General features: G+C 38.0%; 1 protein-coding gene across 2 annotated transcripts in view; it reads right to left on the minus strand.

Annotated features, from left to right (window-relative positions):
- ASCC1 (activating signal cointegrator 1 complex subunit 1) overlaps nucleotides 1-15,396 on the minus strand; it is a 117,838-nt gene that overhangs the window by 20,915 nt on the left and 81,527 nt on the right. For both annotated transcript variants that reach the window (XM_070565396.1, XM_070565405.1), the window contains exons 8-9: nucleotides 12,810-12,934; nucleotides 7,099-7,184 (exon numbers count right to left, since the gene is read on the minus strand). In XM_070565396.1, coding sequence (XP_070421497.1) covers nucleotides 7,099-7,184; nucleotides 12,810-12,934 — 211 coding nt within the window. The remainder of the gene's footprint in view (nucleotides 1-7,098; nucleotides 7,185-12,809; nucleotides 12,935-15,396) is intronic.

A 15,396-nucleotide genomic window follows, 5' to 3' on the forward strand; every position in this document is an offset into this window, starting at 1 on the left:
TCCAGAGGCAGGAAAAAACCAAGAGAGCCAACTGCCACTGAAGCCAAGAGAAGAAAACATTTGAAGTAGAAAAGGGCTTAGTACTCTCAGTGTGGTTACTGGGAAAAGGTAAAAGTAGGTCAAGGCACTGAACAAATAGGAACTATCAGTGACATTTTACAGTGCTGTTTTAGTACAGTGATATGGGTGGGAGATAGGTTTCAGGAATAAAATAGGGACTAGTTTGAAAGAGCTGATGGTAGGAAGAATGGCTTTATAGAGAAATGGACTCTCATTTCCTAAACAAAACAAAAAACATTCAGATGAAAGATGCAGCTACCTTCTTAGTAGCTTGCTCTAATATGAAATATGCTAATCAGAAAGTTCTTCCTTACATTAAATTCTTATACTCATTGAAATCAAATGGCCCAGTTTTTGTGGTAAGATCAACAATAAAAGCTGCATCTATCCTAAATGTTGGAACAAAACAGGCAAGACTTCAACAAACTTTTCTGGAAAGTGGTTATTTAAAAAAAAAACAAAAACACATACAACAAATGGTTAGTGTCCTATTCCCCTCCTAAGCGCATGTCTGTCTGTCTTTTTTCTTTTTAAAATTATTTTTTTAAATTTTATTTACTTATTTATTTTGGTGAGGAAGATTGGCCCTGAGCTAACATCTATGTCAGTCTGCTTCTGTTTAGTATGTAGGATGCTGCCACAGCATGACTTGGCAAGCAGTATGTAGGTCTGCACCCAGGATACGAACTGACGAACCCTGGGCCGCCAAAGCACAGAGCACGAACTTAACCACTATACCACTGGGCCAGTCCCTAAAATTAATTTTTATTTTGACATAGTTTCAGACTTACAGAAAAGTTACAAAAATAGTAAAAAGGATTCCTGGATACCTTTTATTCTTTTTTCTTATTTTTATAACCTGTGTTAAGAAAAGCATTCTTTAGCTGAATTTCCTGTTTTTTGCTCTTTGTAATGTGGATACTGCCAGCAAACTACGGCTGTTCAGTTTGAAAACTGCTGGGGCCCAAGCAGTTTAGTTAATGTCATCCATGATTCAGTCACAAGTTGTAAGAAGGAAAAGCACAATATAATCTCAATTAACAGAAGTCTTGTTTGGAATTCATTTGGCTTGTTTAATCTGTAAACTGATGTCTTTCATCAGCTATGCCCCATTCTCTCTCTCTCCTTCTGGGACTTCAATTAAATATATGCTAGATCTTCTCACTCCTTCCTAATATGTCTCTCATTCTCTCATCTATAATTTTTACCTTTTCTTCTACCCATGTGACATTCTGGATAATTTCTTCTGACCTAACTTCCAGTTCACTGTTTCCCTCTTCAGCTATGTCTAATTTGCTGCTAAACCCATCCAACGAGCTCTTAATTTCAGTTATTGCACTGTATAGTTCTCGCATTTCTATCTGGTTCTTTTTCAAAACTGCTATATCGTTTTTCTTTTGTAATAGTTCCCAATTACCCAATAAAAATTTTAAGCTTGGCTTTTATTTATTTGAACATAGTAAGCATAGTTGTTTTTAGCCTAAGTCTGATAACTCTTTATCTCATGGCTTTATGAGTTTTGGATGTCTGCTTATAGGGTGTGGTTTCCTCATATGACTAGTTATCTTTGACTGTGTACTCGCCATTTTGGGGGGAAAAGTTCCTTGAAGGAATATTTTAGGTAGAGAGTGATGAAAAAATCTTCTTCCAGAGAGGATTTTCTTTGCTATCGCCAAGTGTCTGGGAGCACTACCCATGTAGAGCCTCTTTCATCCAAGTTCAAGACCTCAAGGTCTATTTTCTCCCTTTAGAACCCTAATAGTTAATTTTTGCACTGCCTGAGGATCTCTTTTGTTATATTTTTCCCTCATATTTTCTCTTTTATCCTTTGCCAGAGATTTCCTTGACTTTATCTTCTAATCCTTCATTGAAGATATGCATGTGAGTGGATATATGTAATTTCCATGGGCTCTCTTATTTGCTAATTTCTCACAACTTATTTTTATTTTCCAAGGGAAATTCTTCAGAAAGTTGTACATTTGCTCCTCTAACAAGTGATCTACTTCACATGATTGTCAAGAATAATGTGAATGCTTTCAATGCTATGCATAAAAGCTATTACAAAATACTGGTATGTCCAAGTGAACTGAATTACTAAGTGTCAACAGTGTATAAGCTATTTATAAGCATAAATAGCTTAGAGAGAAAGTGACACTTGCTTAGTGATTTTACTTAAATAAGATTAAAATTTCAAGTCAAAGAAATATCAGAAAGTAAACCATAGTTATGATATTAATGAGAGATAGTAACTTTATTCTACATTCAATTTGCTGTTATTTATCCTGATGTAATAGTGCAATGGAATATTTAGTGATAGACTCTCAAGGAAATGCCTTCGGAAAAAGCTGAGCTTTGAAAAACAAATCTAAAGAAAAGCCATGTGACTAAGAAGCAATTTTCAAGAACAGTATATAATATGGCTGAATACTGAATAGGATAATAAACAACACAATGTTTTCTTCCTTAGAAATAATGTACTTTCCAAATGCTAGTCTTGCTTTGCAATTATTAGTATCTTTTTTAAAAAACTGCTACATAGTTCTCTATCTCATTTCTCTTCCCTAGAAAAAATAAAAATGAATTCATCTTTTCAATACTCTTCTAATAGTTTGAAACAAAGTAATCATACAAAACAAGCCTCTTTGCTGAGACAGTTTAAGAATTTAATTGTACCTTTCTTACCTCAGGACAAACAGACTAGAGTTGGTTACCTTGGTAGTAGTTACATTGTTCACTTTAAGATTATTTGTTCAACAGTACATATATGTTTTATGCACTTTTCTATATATATCTTTCACCAAAAAACAATAAATATATGTATTTTAAACAGCTTCCTTTATAGAAACTTCTCTAAGTAGCACAAACTAAATAAAGATCTCATTTAAATTTATTCATTCTACCTGTCCTTTTAAAGACTTTAAGGGGTAGAGCAAAAATGAATGAAATACTTGAGTTACTCTCATTTACATCTTTCAAGAAGAGTCTCAATGTGGCTAGACAGATTTAAAACATATTTTCAAGTATTAAAAACTATATAGTTATAGTTTAACACTGCCAATTCCCTTTCTCTAAATTTAAAGATCCTTATATATAAAATGGAAAAGGCACATATGTCTCCTTTTTACTTGGGTTATATTTTCCAGGACTTTTAAGTGTCTAAAGAAATGGCATTTCCATAGTATCCTCTGATTTTGGACCTATAGTACCTTCTATTTCTTCTCAAATACACCACTGTGCCTTTATTTGTACCAAATCATCTCTGGTGAGTCCAACCTAGGGCTCCAGTGTCTCCTCTTCACTCTGCAGTTATAAGCTCTGCTTTTGAACCATGTTAATATTGTATCCCTGTTCAGTCTGCTGAGAGCATAGTCTTAGAAGACTGATTCTATTGCTTAAGGCCATTTTATAAGTCCCCAAACAGACTGCCATCAAGACCACTTCTCTCTCCAGAAGTCGACAATTGATGACCGTTCTACTTCTAGTTAGTGAGGGAACAGTTATTTCCTGGCAGTATGTCTTTAGGTCAGCATGATTTCTCCAATTACAAGTTTACCACTGCCTTATGAATAAAAAAACAGCATCTTTGTTCCTCTCTCTTAGATCAGAAATGGAAACTCTCTGAAGGGACACTATCCTATTAGTTTGGCCTAGGTCTTCTTCACTCATCTATCCTCCTTTCAGAAGTATCTGTCAAACTTCTATACAAAAACACCATAACTAAGTATGTATGTTCCTTTTCTGGTTTGAAAAATACAGGAAAATGATTCCTTTGTGTCTGTTCCTTCAAAGTCCTTTTTAGGGGAAGAAAATTCTTATTTTAACTAGGAATAACCAGATACTAGTCTATTACAGCTGCAACCACTCTCAAAAGAACTGTACAAAAGAAAAATGTGGCTTCCACTTCCGAAAGTCATGAGAAGTTTTTTTTCTTATTAAGGCACCCAGAACACGGATGTTATACCGAGCCAAAAGGACCAAGTCTCTTCATGGAAGAGGGCTGTTATTCATTACATTCTTACAGCAATGAGCAATGACTTGCTTTCTCATTTTGTTTCTTACTGAATAGCAGATGAAGTTGATTTTTTTCCAAGGCTGCTTCCAATCACCAGTATTCCTGATCCTTCACCTCTGTAGCTGCTAATATGCTACACACATATGCTTGGGCTCCTTAACAACCAGAGCAGTTAACCTTTCTGTTTACTCCAAGTCAGTTCCTATCTTGTTAGTGAAAATGACTTTTTTTCATTCTATCTATAATAATTTTGTCTGGTACAAAAACTATATATATAACTCACTGGTTTTCTGAATCTTTTTTTCCCAAGGGCCATCAGCTCTCATGTTCTAATTGAGAAAGACACGTCCACTTGAGGTATTTCCAAAAGGTGGGCTGCTATAGCTACTTCACAAATACAATTATTACCTCTTGTGTGTGCGTGTGTGGGGGTAATCGCTGAGGCCATATTTTACTTTTATTCCCAAAGAAAGGGGTTAATTTCTTTTATTGAACATAGGTGAAAGATTATATTTTCTGAAGCTAATGATTAAAAAGTAAAATATTGGAAACTATACCAAAGGACACTTTCTTATAGCTATCTGTGTTCAGAGGTATTTCTCCTCCACACTCATAACTCATCCCCACCATTTCGTATTGTAATTGCCTTTTAAACGACTGTATCCCTCAAAGATAGGAAGCCCCTGGAAGGTAGGGATCGCATCATAATGATTGTTTTATCTGCAGGGCACATGGTCTAGCAGATGGCACAGAGTCAATAAGTATTTCTTTTGGTGTTGGTATTATATTCAACTCAAAAGTCTAACTCTTTTTTTTTTTATTTTGAGGAAGATTAGCCCTGAGCTAACATCTGCTGCCAATCCTCCTCTTTTTTTTGCTGAGGAAGACTGGCCCTGAGCTAACATCCGTGCCCATCTTCCTCTACTTTATATGTGAGATGCCTACCACAGCATGGCGTGCCAAGTGGTGCCATGTCTGCACACGGGATCCAAACCTGCAAACCCAAGGCCGCCAAAGCAGAATGTGCACACTTAACCGCTGCACCACTGGGCCAGCCCAAAAGTCTAACTCTTAATTAGCCACAGTTTTAGACTAACTGACAAATCCACTGCCCCAACATTTACGAAAAGAGTTTTAATCAGGTTTGAAAAACAGATTAACTTTGTTTAATCTGTTCAAATTGATATTCCCAATTTCAAATATCTAATGATCTCTACCTAAACACTGAGCATCTTTATGGGAGGCAGCAGAAACAATGCTAACGTGAGTTTTGAAAATTTTTGTTCTGATTCAGATTCTGCTACTAATTGGTAGTAACCTTTGGCAAGTCATTTTAACCACATTGGGTCTTGTGTCCTTAGAGATTAAAGTGGGAAACTGGATTAAATAAATGGTCTCCAAGTATCATAGCTGGGCCCAGCTCTAAAACTCTCATTAGGCATCAACCAGTAAGGGTACTACTGACATAGCAAGCCCTTGTCAACACCAGAGGGAGCCACACTCATGTCATCACTGGGGTGTTCAGGAAAATTTCAAGGCAAAGCATCTTTAAATGGAAAACTGACTTTAGAATGAGAGAAATTAAATATCAAGTAAGAGGTCCATATTGTTCATACAGCCACCCCAGAGGCTCTCTGCCGTCACCTCCCTCTTACAGATGTCAAAGCACCTCATACTTGACTTTCATCAGCACATCTTTTGGGATTTAATCCTAATTCAAAAAGAACCAAGTTGTTTTGAGTCATTCCTATAGATTTCTTTCCCCATTCAGTCTATTTTCTTTCTTAATCAAATTAACAACAACAAAAAACTAAAGTAATTAACACTATTATTGGAAAAGCCTGAAGGAAATGAGATAGAGCGGGAGAAAGATTCATATCACATTGAAACTGTGGCCTGGGAAAATCAGTAGAGTTAAATGCAACTGAATTCATTAGTAGCCTGCCACTCAAACCCAAAGCTACCAGAGCTACTTTGAAAACAAGACAACTTTTCAAAAAGAGGAAAGATATAAAGGAAAAGAAAGAATCAACATAGCTCTGCAATGCGGGAGCTGGAATGTCTGCTGAGGTGAAGGCTGTCATTGTCCTGCTGGACTCTGCAGTAAGAAGCTTGCAGCTGCTGAATAGTGATGTCATTATTGTGGCAATGGGGTCACATTAGGCATTTTGGCAAGAAAACTGTCAAGTGACAAGGTAAGGGAATAGAGCATGAGGCAGCAAAGGAAAAAGAAAAGGTATTTCCAAAGCTAAAGCTTATTCTGCAGCTATATACATACTCTCTCCCCCAGCTCTAAAAAACACCCATGGCCTTGAAAATGTATGACCTACATCGTCACAGAACAAGTGAAATGAAGAATGAAGAAGCTCTCCATTGGCATCAACCCATGTTTCTCTTTGCCCAGAAACACAAAGGCATGTTAACATGATAGAGAGGGCATAAATCGTGGACATTACATAATGTGGTCTGTGGGAGAAAGATAAATGCAATCCTGAAGAACCCCTCATTTAAATTTCATAGATTAATTTACTACTCAGAAAGCAAAGCCTCAATAGTTAGAACCGGACTGCCTACATTTTAGGATAAGGGCTGTTCCTGAGTAAAAACAGATTATAAAACAAATTTGGAAAGTGACTTTGCAGGTGAAGAGAAAAATCTACTAGAACTAGACAATTCTTTTTTCACTTAAAAAAATGCAAACTCAGATTTCCAGAGGTAAAATACAGAATAAAACTCATCAGGTTAAAATCAACTCATTCCTACAGACCATGTAGTTGGGATACTTGTTTCTTAAATCATCAATTTCAAGTACTCCAAAGATACCACAGCCTTAACAGAGTCAAAAAGATTTCTCTTTTCTTTCAGGACATTAAAAAAAATTCTTTTTAAACAGCTCTTTCAATCAATGAGCCTCAGGAGAAGCATGAGAAAAATACATATTATTGTTAAAAGGAGAACGACTTGTTTTCCTTGCTTATTTAGAACACATGCCAAAGGATTTCCAATTCGCTCTGCTTCATACTGACCTTTAAAACGTTTCGGCCATCAAATGATTCTCTTTCCTTGAAGAAATATTTGCCATCCGCTGTGTAGAGATTGTACCTGCCTTCAGCTGTAAATAGTCCAAAGATAATGTTAGAAGAGAAGCTTGGATTATTTATCTGTTATTTTCTCTTGGATTTCCATAGGTACAACTAACAAAATTTTCAAGTACTACCTGGAAAGTGGCATAATATGGAGGGAAAAACATCAGGCAATGAGTCAAGAGAGAGCCAGTGTCTAGTCTCAGCTCTGCCACCAATTCATTCAACATACATTTATTCATTCAACACTGTGAGTATAGTCATCTGTTGCTTAACAATGGGGATGTGTTCTGAGAAATGTGTCATTAGATGGTTTCTTCATTGTGTGAACATCATAGAGTGAACTTACACAAACCTAGATGGCATAGCCTACTACACACCTAGGCCTATGTGGTACTAATCTCATGGGACCATTGTATATGCAGTCTGTCGTTGACTGAAACGTCGTAATGCAGCGCCTGACAGTACTCACTGTACACTAACTACATAACTAGCTATATCCTTAGACAAACTATGTTTCCCCAGTGGACTTCAGTTCCTCATTTACAAAGTTAGGGGTTAGGACTAGGTGATCTCCAAAGGTTCCTTGCAGTCTAAAAACCCAAGATTTTGTAAAAGCTGTATGCATTTTTAAATATGTAAAAATGCATAAAAGTTCACACATTAACTAGTCAAAAATGCTGGCAAGCATGCTTTGGGTTGATTTAAGGACTCCCCCCAAATGAGAAAGACCCCTTTAGCTGCAATCAAAGGTATTCTTACAGATATTCTACACAGAAATGCAGCATATCTGTGACCTTAGTTTCATCAAAGCTGTGCTCTAACTCCTTGAGTTAATTTAGCTTGCCCAAAAGATGTCCCTAAAGTATAGCAAGAAAAAGGATCTCAAAGGAAAGGAATAACAGGAAAGAAAAAGGGAAACACCTTATTCTATGTCCTTTTCAAGTAAAAATTCAACACAGAGTACAGAAAATTCAAAGCATTCTCAAGAACTGTTTAACTCTCAGAACATTTTATGAAACATCAACCCTTTCCTGCCCACCAACAGATTCTCAAAAACATTTGTATTTTCACTTTTGAGTATGTTCTTTTACTGTATATAGGTATAGAGACTACCAAGTCAGAACTGATAAAATATATCTAGAGTGCCAACTTTACAAACACAATATATTTTACTGGCCCACAGGAATTACACAAGGGTAACTATGAGACTTTCTCTAATCAGAAATATTCTCTTAATCAAAGATCCCAATTCCATGTGTATTCACAACTTAAAAATAGGTCCTCTATTTTGAAGAGACGTGAAACATTAAATCACACTAAATAAATATCAATTAAAAAACAGTAAAAAATATTTGCAAGTCATATATCTGACAAAGGGTTAATCTCCATAATATATAAAGAACTCACACAACTCAACAACAAAAAATCAAACAACCCGATCAAAAAATGGGCAGGAGACGTGAACAGACATTTCTCCAAAAAAGATATGGATGGCCAATAGGCAGGCACATGAAAAGATGTTCATCATCACTGATCATCAGGGAAATGCAAACCAAAACTACACTAAGATATCACCTTACACCCATCAGAATGGCAAAAATAATCAAAACAAAAAGTAACAAATGTTGGAGAGGTTGTGGAGAAAAAGGAACCCTCATACACTGCTGGTGGGAATGCAAACTGGTGCAGCCACTATGGAAAACAGTACGCAGATTCCTCAAAAAATTAAAAATAGAGATACCATATGACTCAGCCATCCCACTGCTGGGTATCTATCCAAAGAGCTTGAAGTCAGCAATTCCAAAAGTCCCATGCACCCCTGTGTTCATCGCAGCATTATTTACAATAGCCAAGACATGGAAGCAACCTAAGTGCCCATCAACAGACAACTGGATAAAGAAGATATGGTATATATACACAATGGAATACTACTCAGACATAAAAAAGAATAAAATTGTCCCACTCACAACACGGATGGACCCTGAGGGAATTATGTTTAGTGAAATAAGCCAGATAGAGAAAGACAATCTCTGTATGACTCCACGCACATGTGGAAGTTAAACATGTAGACAAAGAGAACAGATTAGTGGCTACCAGGGGAAAGGGGAGGTGGGGGATGGGCAGAAAGGGTGAATGGTGCACCTACAACACGACTGACAAACAATAACGTACAACTGAAATTTCACAAGGTTGTAAACTTTCATAAACTCAATAAAAATTTTTAAAAAACACACATAAAACAGTAATCATAACCAAAGACTGAAATGTTTATGGGGCTGGCCCTGTGGCCAAGTGGTTAAGTTTGCGTGCTCAGCTTCGACGGCCCACGGTTTCACTGGTTCAGACGCTGGGCACAGACATGGCACCACTCATCAAGCCATGCTGAGGCAGCATCCCACATGCCACAACTAGAAGGACCCACAACTAAAAATATACAACTATGTACTGGGGGGCTTTGGGAGAAAAGGGAAAAATAAAATCTTTAAAAAAAAGAGGAAACATTTAATGACAGGTTCAAAATATATAAGTAGCATTAGCCATTAAAGAAATGCAAATCAAAACCACAATGAGATATTTCTTCACACCCACAAAGATGGCAATAATCTAAAAGACAGATAATCACAAGTGTTAGCAAAGATGCAGAGAAACTGAAACCCTCATATACTACTGATGGAAATGTAAAATGGTGCAGCCACTTTGATAAACAGTCTGACAACTTTTCAAAAAGTTAAACACAGAGTTATCACACGATCCAGCAATTTTACTCTTACATATATACCCAAGAGAAATGAAAACACATGCCTACCTAAAAACTTGTACATGAATGTTCACAGCAGCCTTATTCATAAAGGCCAAAGAGTAGAAACAACACAAATGTTCATCAACTGATGAATGGATAAATAAAACAAAGTATATCATAAAATGAAGTATTATTTGGCAATAAAAAAGAATCAGGTATGATACATGCTACAATATGGATGAATGTTGCAAACGTTGTGCCAAGTGAAAGAAGCCAATTATATACTTTATTTTATTTATTTATATATTTAGTTTCAGGTGTATAACATAGTGATTCGACATTTATATACACTAGGAGATGATCACCACAGCAAGTCTAGTCACCACCTGTCACTGTAAAAAGTTATTACAATATTATTTACTATATTCCCTATCCTGTACATTACTTCCCATGATTTATTTATTTTATAACTGGAAATTTGTACCTCATATTATGCAATTTAAGTGGGCAAATTATATAATATGTGAATTATATCTCAAAGCTGTTATATTTAAAATATCTGTAAGTAGGAAAGGATAATTAAATGGTGAACATAGAACATTTTCTTATATGAAGCTCTAGTGCTAACTGCATATAAATCTGGATCCACACAATTTAGAAGATACAGATTCCAACATAATTCAATTCCTTTATGTCAAGAGGTTAGTTAATAATGGGGCATGGTATAGTTGTAAGAGCTCTGAACTAAGATTTAAGGACTAGGACAGATGCACAATGTACTACTGATAGTATTATATGTCTAATAAAATACTGTCTATACCTGCAATGTACAAAACAGGAGCCACTAGCCACATGTCATTGTTTACATTTAAATTAATTTAAATCAAATAAAATTAAAAGTTCATCTTCTCAGTCTCACTAGCCACCTTCAAGTGCCCAGGAATATGGGTAGTGCCTATCATATTGTACATCACAGGTATAGAGTATTTCTATCATCACAGAAAGTTCTATTGGATGATGCTGGATACAATATATCTTCTGAACGAATGAATTTAGAGTGCACTCTAGAGTCCTTACATTCTGCCTTTATATAATAATGTTAAAATGGACATCACCTCAGTGGATCTGTGTTTTCCAAACCTAAAATTAATTGTGCAGAACAAAATAAATACCACAAACACCTTTAAATTTTCCATTGAACAAGCTATGTTATATAAATATCAAATATTCCAGAAAATATTCTCTTTTCTGGAATTCCAAATATTCTTCTGCAATACTACTATCCAAATGAAAGAAGTGCATTCTATCAGAATAAGAACAAGTATAGAGCTTTGTATGCTATTAACTCCCCAAACAAGAGTCTACAGGCTTTTTTTTTTTTTGAGGAAGATTAGTCCTGAGCTAACATGTACTGCCAATCTTCCTCTTTTTGCTGAGGAAGACTGGCCCTGAGCTAACATCTGTGCCCGTCTTCCTCTACTTTACATGTGGGATGCCTACCATAGCATGGCTTGCCAAGCAGTGCCATGTCTGCATCCAGGATCCGAACCAGCAAACCCCGGGCCGCCGAAGCAGAACGTGCATACTTAACCACTGCACCACTGGGCTGGCCCGAGTCTACAGATTTTGACTGAATCATTTGAACCCTTTTTGATCTCAATGCTCCCAAAGGTAAAATAGCGACTCGTTTAGAAAAGTCTTAGGGCTGGCCCAGTGGCGCAGCAGTTAAGTGCGCACGTTCTACTTGGCAGTCTGGGGTTCGCCAGTTCAGATCACGGGTATGGACACGGCACCATTTGGCAAGCCATGCTGTGGCAGGCGTCCCACCTATAAAGTAGAGGAAGACGGGCACAGATGTTAGCTCAGGGCCAGTCTTCCTCAACAAAAAGAGGAGGATTGGCAGCAGATGTTAGCTCAGGGCTAATCTTCCTCAAAAAAAAAAAAAGGAGACACAAACTGTCCTAAAGTATAAATCCACAAATAGTTTATGAGTCGAGTCTTGATGGAGTCCTTTTCCAATCTAGGCTTTCTAAAACCAAGGTCACAGTTCTAACAAAGGAAGTAACACCTGAATATGGGATTTTGGTCTTGGTGTATTTTAAACAACAGGTTTTGGAAGGAGAAGCTGCATAAAACTTGAATTTGTGGCTCCTGATCAGATAGATGCTGAATGTGCTAGAAAAGATTTCACTTGGGAGGTGGGAATGGGAAAAACAGAAGAACCTTTTTTGAAATGTAGTTTATAACCCAAATCAAGGTTAAAACAAGGCATTTTTAAATGAAGAATCAGATTCCATGAGGGGAAAAAATTACCACTCTAACACAACGTTTCTTAACTTTGGTGCTATTGACACTGTGGGCTAAATAATTTTTTGTTGTGGGGGGCTGTCCTGTGCATTGTAGAGGGTTAAGCAGCATCCCTGGCATCTACCCACTCAATACCAGTAGCAACCTACCCCCAATCTTCTAAATGTGACAACCAAAAATGTCTCCGGTCAATCCTGAATGTCCTCTGGAGGGCAAAATTGCCCCTGGTTGAGAACCACTGGTCAAACATTTACTTTTACTAGCTAATCTTCCTTTCTTCTTTTCAAAAAAGGCCACCAAGTACTGCATTGACCATACTTATACTAAAATAATTATTCACTGTTTACTTAAAATTTCCCTGGGCATCCTGTATTTCTATTTGCTAAATCTTGCAAGGCTATGTGTGACAGAAATAACATTGGAAAGCCACAGTCCCATGCTAGATATGTCCCTGCCCACTTCCACTGTGCTCATTAAAACAAGCTAACAGACCTAAAAAAGAAAATATATCAGGATTCTTTGATAGCCCATTCTATTCAAACCCGAAGGATATCACAAGGCCTTGCTGATCATAAACTGTGCTACAGTTCAATGGAGGACTTACCATTGGGGTCTTTCCTGAATAGAGTATTCATGACTGTAGCATGGAGTTTCACACTATTCCACTCTTTCACTATTAGTCCAGATGCCTGAAAACGTTCCAGTACTCGATCAACTAATTCCTGCAGCCTGGAGAAATTGAAGAAAGAAGTACAGAAAATCTTAGCAGTCTCATGAACTCCTGAATACTAATTCAACAATGTTTACAGAGCATCTGCTCTGGTCCAATCACTGTACAAGGCCCCATGTAAGAAAAGGAAGACTAAAAGGCTGTAGTCCCCATCATCATGAAGCTCACAGCCTTGTGACAGATACGGAAACAATAACTGTAATACATCACGGTGGTCATTGTTAAGGGGGTAATCACCTGTCCATGGAGAGGGCCAGGTTTTCACAGGAGGTTTAAATATGGTCTTGAAGGAACATGGAAGTTCATCATCTTGAGAATAAAGCTGAAGAAGCCAGGCTCAACAGAGTTGCCTAAAAGAAGTGCTTTATTGGTTCATCCAGTCACAGAACCAAAAGCCACTGGGACTGATGTGTCTCTGTCAGGATCAAATGAGGTCTGGTATAACACTAAGACATTTGCTCACTGGGAAGGAGCATGCGCTGTGAAGATCCCAGTAGCCTTGGACACTATACTAGTGTTTCAATGAGGTGGAAGAGTAGTACCAATAAAGACAACTACGGGAAAATCTATAGGCTGCTTGACTGATGCCGCATATGGACTCTGGGTAGCTCTAAGTGCTAAGGGTTTTGCAATAGGTGAGTTCTATCTCAATGACGGCTATTCATTCTAGTACCTCCACCAGAAGTTATTCTTGCACAGGAAGTTTTCATTCCGTTCAGGTGTTTTGCTCAACAGTTTCAACAACTCCCTTTAATATTTCTTGTAAGACCAGTCTGTGGTGATGAACTCAGCTTTTGTTTATCTGGAAAACTATTTCTCTCTCCTTCAGTTCTGAAGAACAACTGCTGGTTGTGCCAACAAGAGGGATCATTGTCCCAGTAAGTGTGTGGTGCAGCAGATCTTGGTCCTAGGCCTCAGGAAATAGCCATCTTCTGTGACCACCCACTTATCTGATGTAAGAGCCATTGTGTCAAAACATCCACCCTGAGCTTGGAGAAGCTCTTAACACTGGTGCTAACTGGGAGGTCCGCATCAAATGACAGAGCAGTGCAGCTGGTGACGAGTACAGGGAGGAGCCTGCACCTTTCAACTTTTCCCTTGGCCTTTTTTGAGATTTGTGCTGCATGCTAATTGACTTCCCTGGCTCAAAATAATTTTTAATTAGTCACTTGTGTATTAATCAGCAATAGATTTCAGTTTTTATATTTTACATTTTGAGAAGTACTAGTAATACTCTTTGTGTCACACACTACCTCTTTTCCTGGATGAAAGTAGCCCTGAGACACAGAGTTCATGAATCTTCCATTGCTTCTTGGGCCATGGCCCTGTGGTGAGCACTATGGCCAGTGAGCAGCTTCTCCTTGAGCAGGGCTGGATGGATTTGTTTTACGTGAGACATGGGCCAAGTCTATCTTGTGCGGCCCATTTGTGAGAGCTTGCCTCAGGCAGAGTTGTTCTGGCTGCAGCAGCTAAGGTGCTGGAGGCCTATCTCCAAGAGGACAGCAGCCTCTGGTACCCCTAACCCCCATTTATCTTTCACCCACTTAAACGTGGGCAAAACAACCCTTTCCTGCCTCCACTGCATATGCTGCAGCGAGAGTTATTTTCCCCCAGAGATGAACTCAGGAGCACAAACAATTCTTTTCCCCTTCATGGTTTTCAGTCACCAAAGTTCCAAACTAATCTTCTTAAAACTTTAATTTCTTTATCTTGTCTTTTATGAAATACTGTCTATGAACCAAAGAATATTTATAACATGAGTAAGCCACAATTAATAATAAGAAAATAAATACCCATGTCCCCTCTACCAACCTGCAGAAATAAAGGACTGGGAAAAGTGAGGCACTTGCCTTGGGCACAAAATTTAAGGGGGTGCCAAAAAACGCAGTACTCAAGATAAATCATGTTTTAATGCACTATTTTTAAAAATAAAAATTAATGCAGAAAGAAATCACATTCTGATGAACAGAATATCAAAATTCTGAATGAAAATGGGATCAGTATTACTGCATTCTCCTTTTGCCTCAGGCTCCAATGTGGCTTAGCATGGGATGGAACATTACAACATGCCATTTCCTCAGGATGCTCCCTGCTCTGGTGTCACCGGTGACTCTGCTACCTGCCACAGCAGCTGCTGAGGCAGCCTCATGACCTCGGCACTCTTCAACATGCACATTTTTTTTTTTTTTTAAGATTTTATTTTTTTCCTTTTTCTCCCCAAAGCCCCCCAGTACATAGTTGTATATTCTTCGTTGTGGGTCCTTCTAGCTGTGGCATGTGGGATGCCGCCTCAGCGTGGTTTGATGAGCAGTGCCATGTCCGCGCCCAGGATTCGAACCAACGAAACACTGGGCCGCCTGCAGTGGAGCGCGCGAACTTAACCACTGGGCCAGCCCCCATACACATTTTCTTAACAGGGTTCCTCCACTTAGCAACTGCCAACTGCCTCAGCTCTATGCTT

The sequence above is a fragment of the Equus przewalskii genome, chromosome 1 (assembly GCF_037783145.1).
Source record: "Equus przewalskii isolate Varuska chromosome 1, EquPr2, whole genome shotgun sequence".
NCBI classification, from domain to species: Eukaryota; Metazoa; Chordata; class Mammalia; order Perissodactyla; family Equidae; genus Equus; species Equus przewalskii.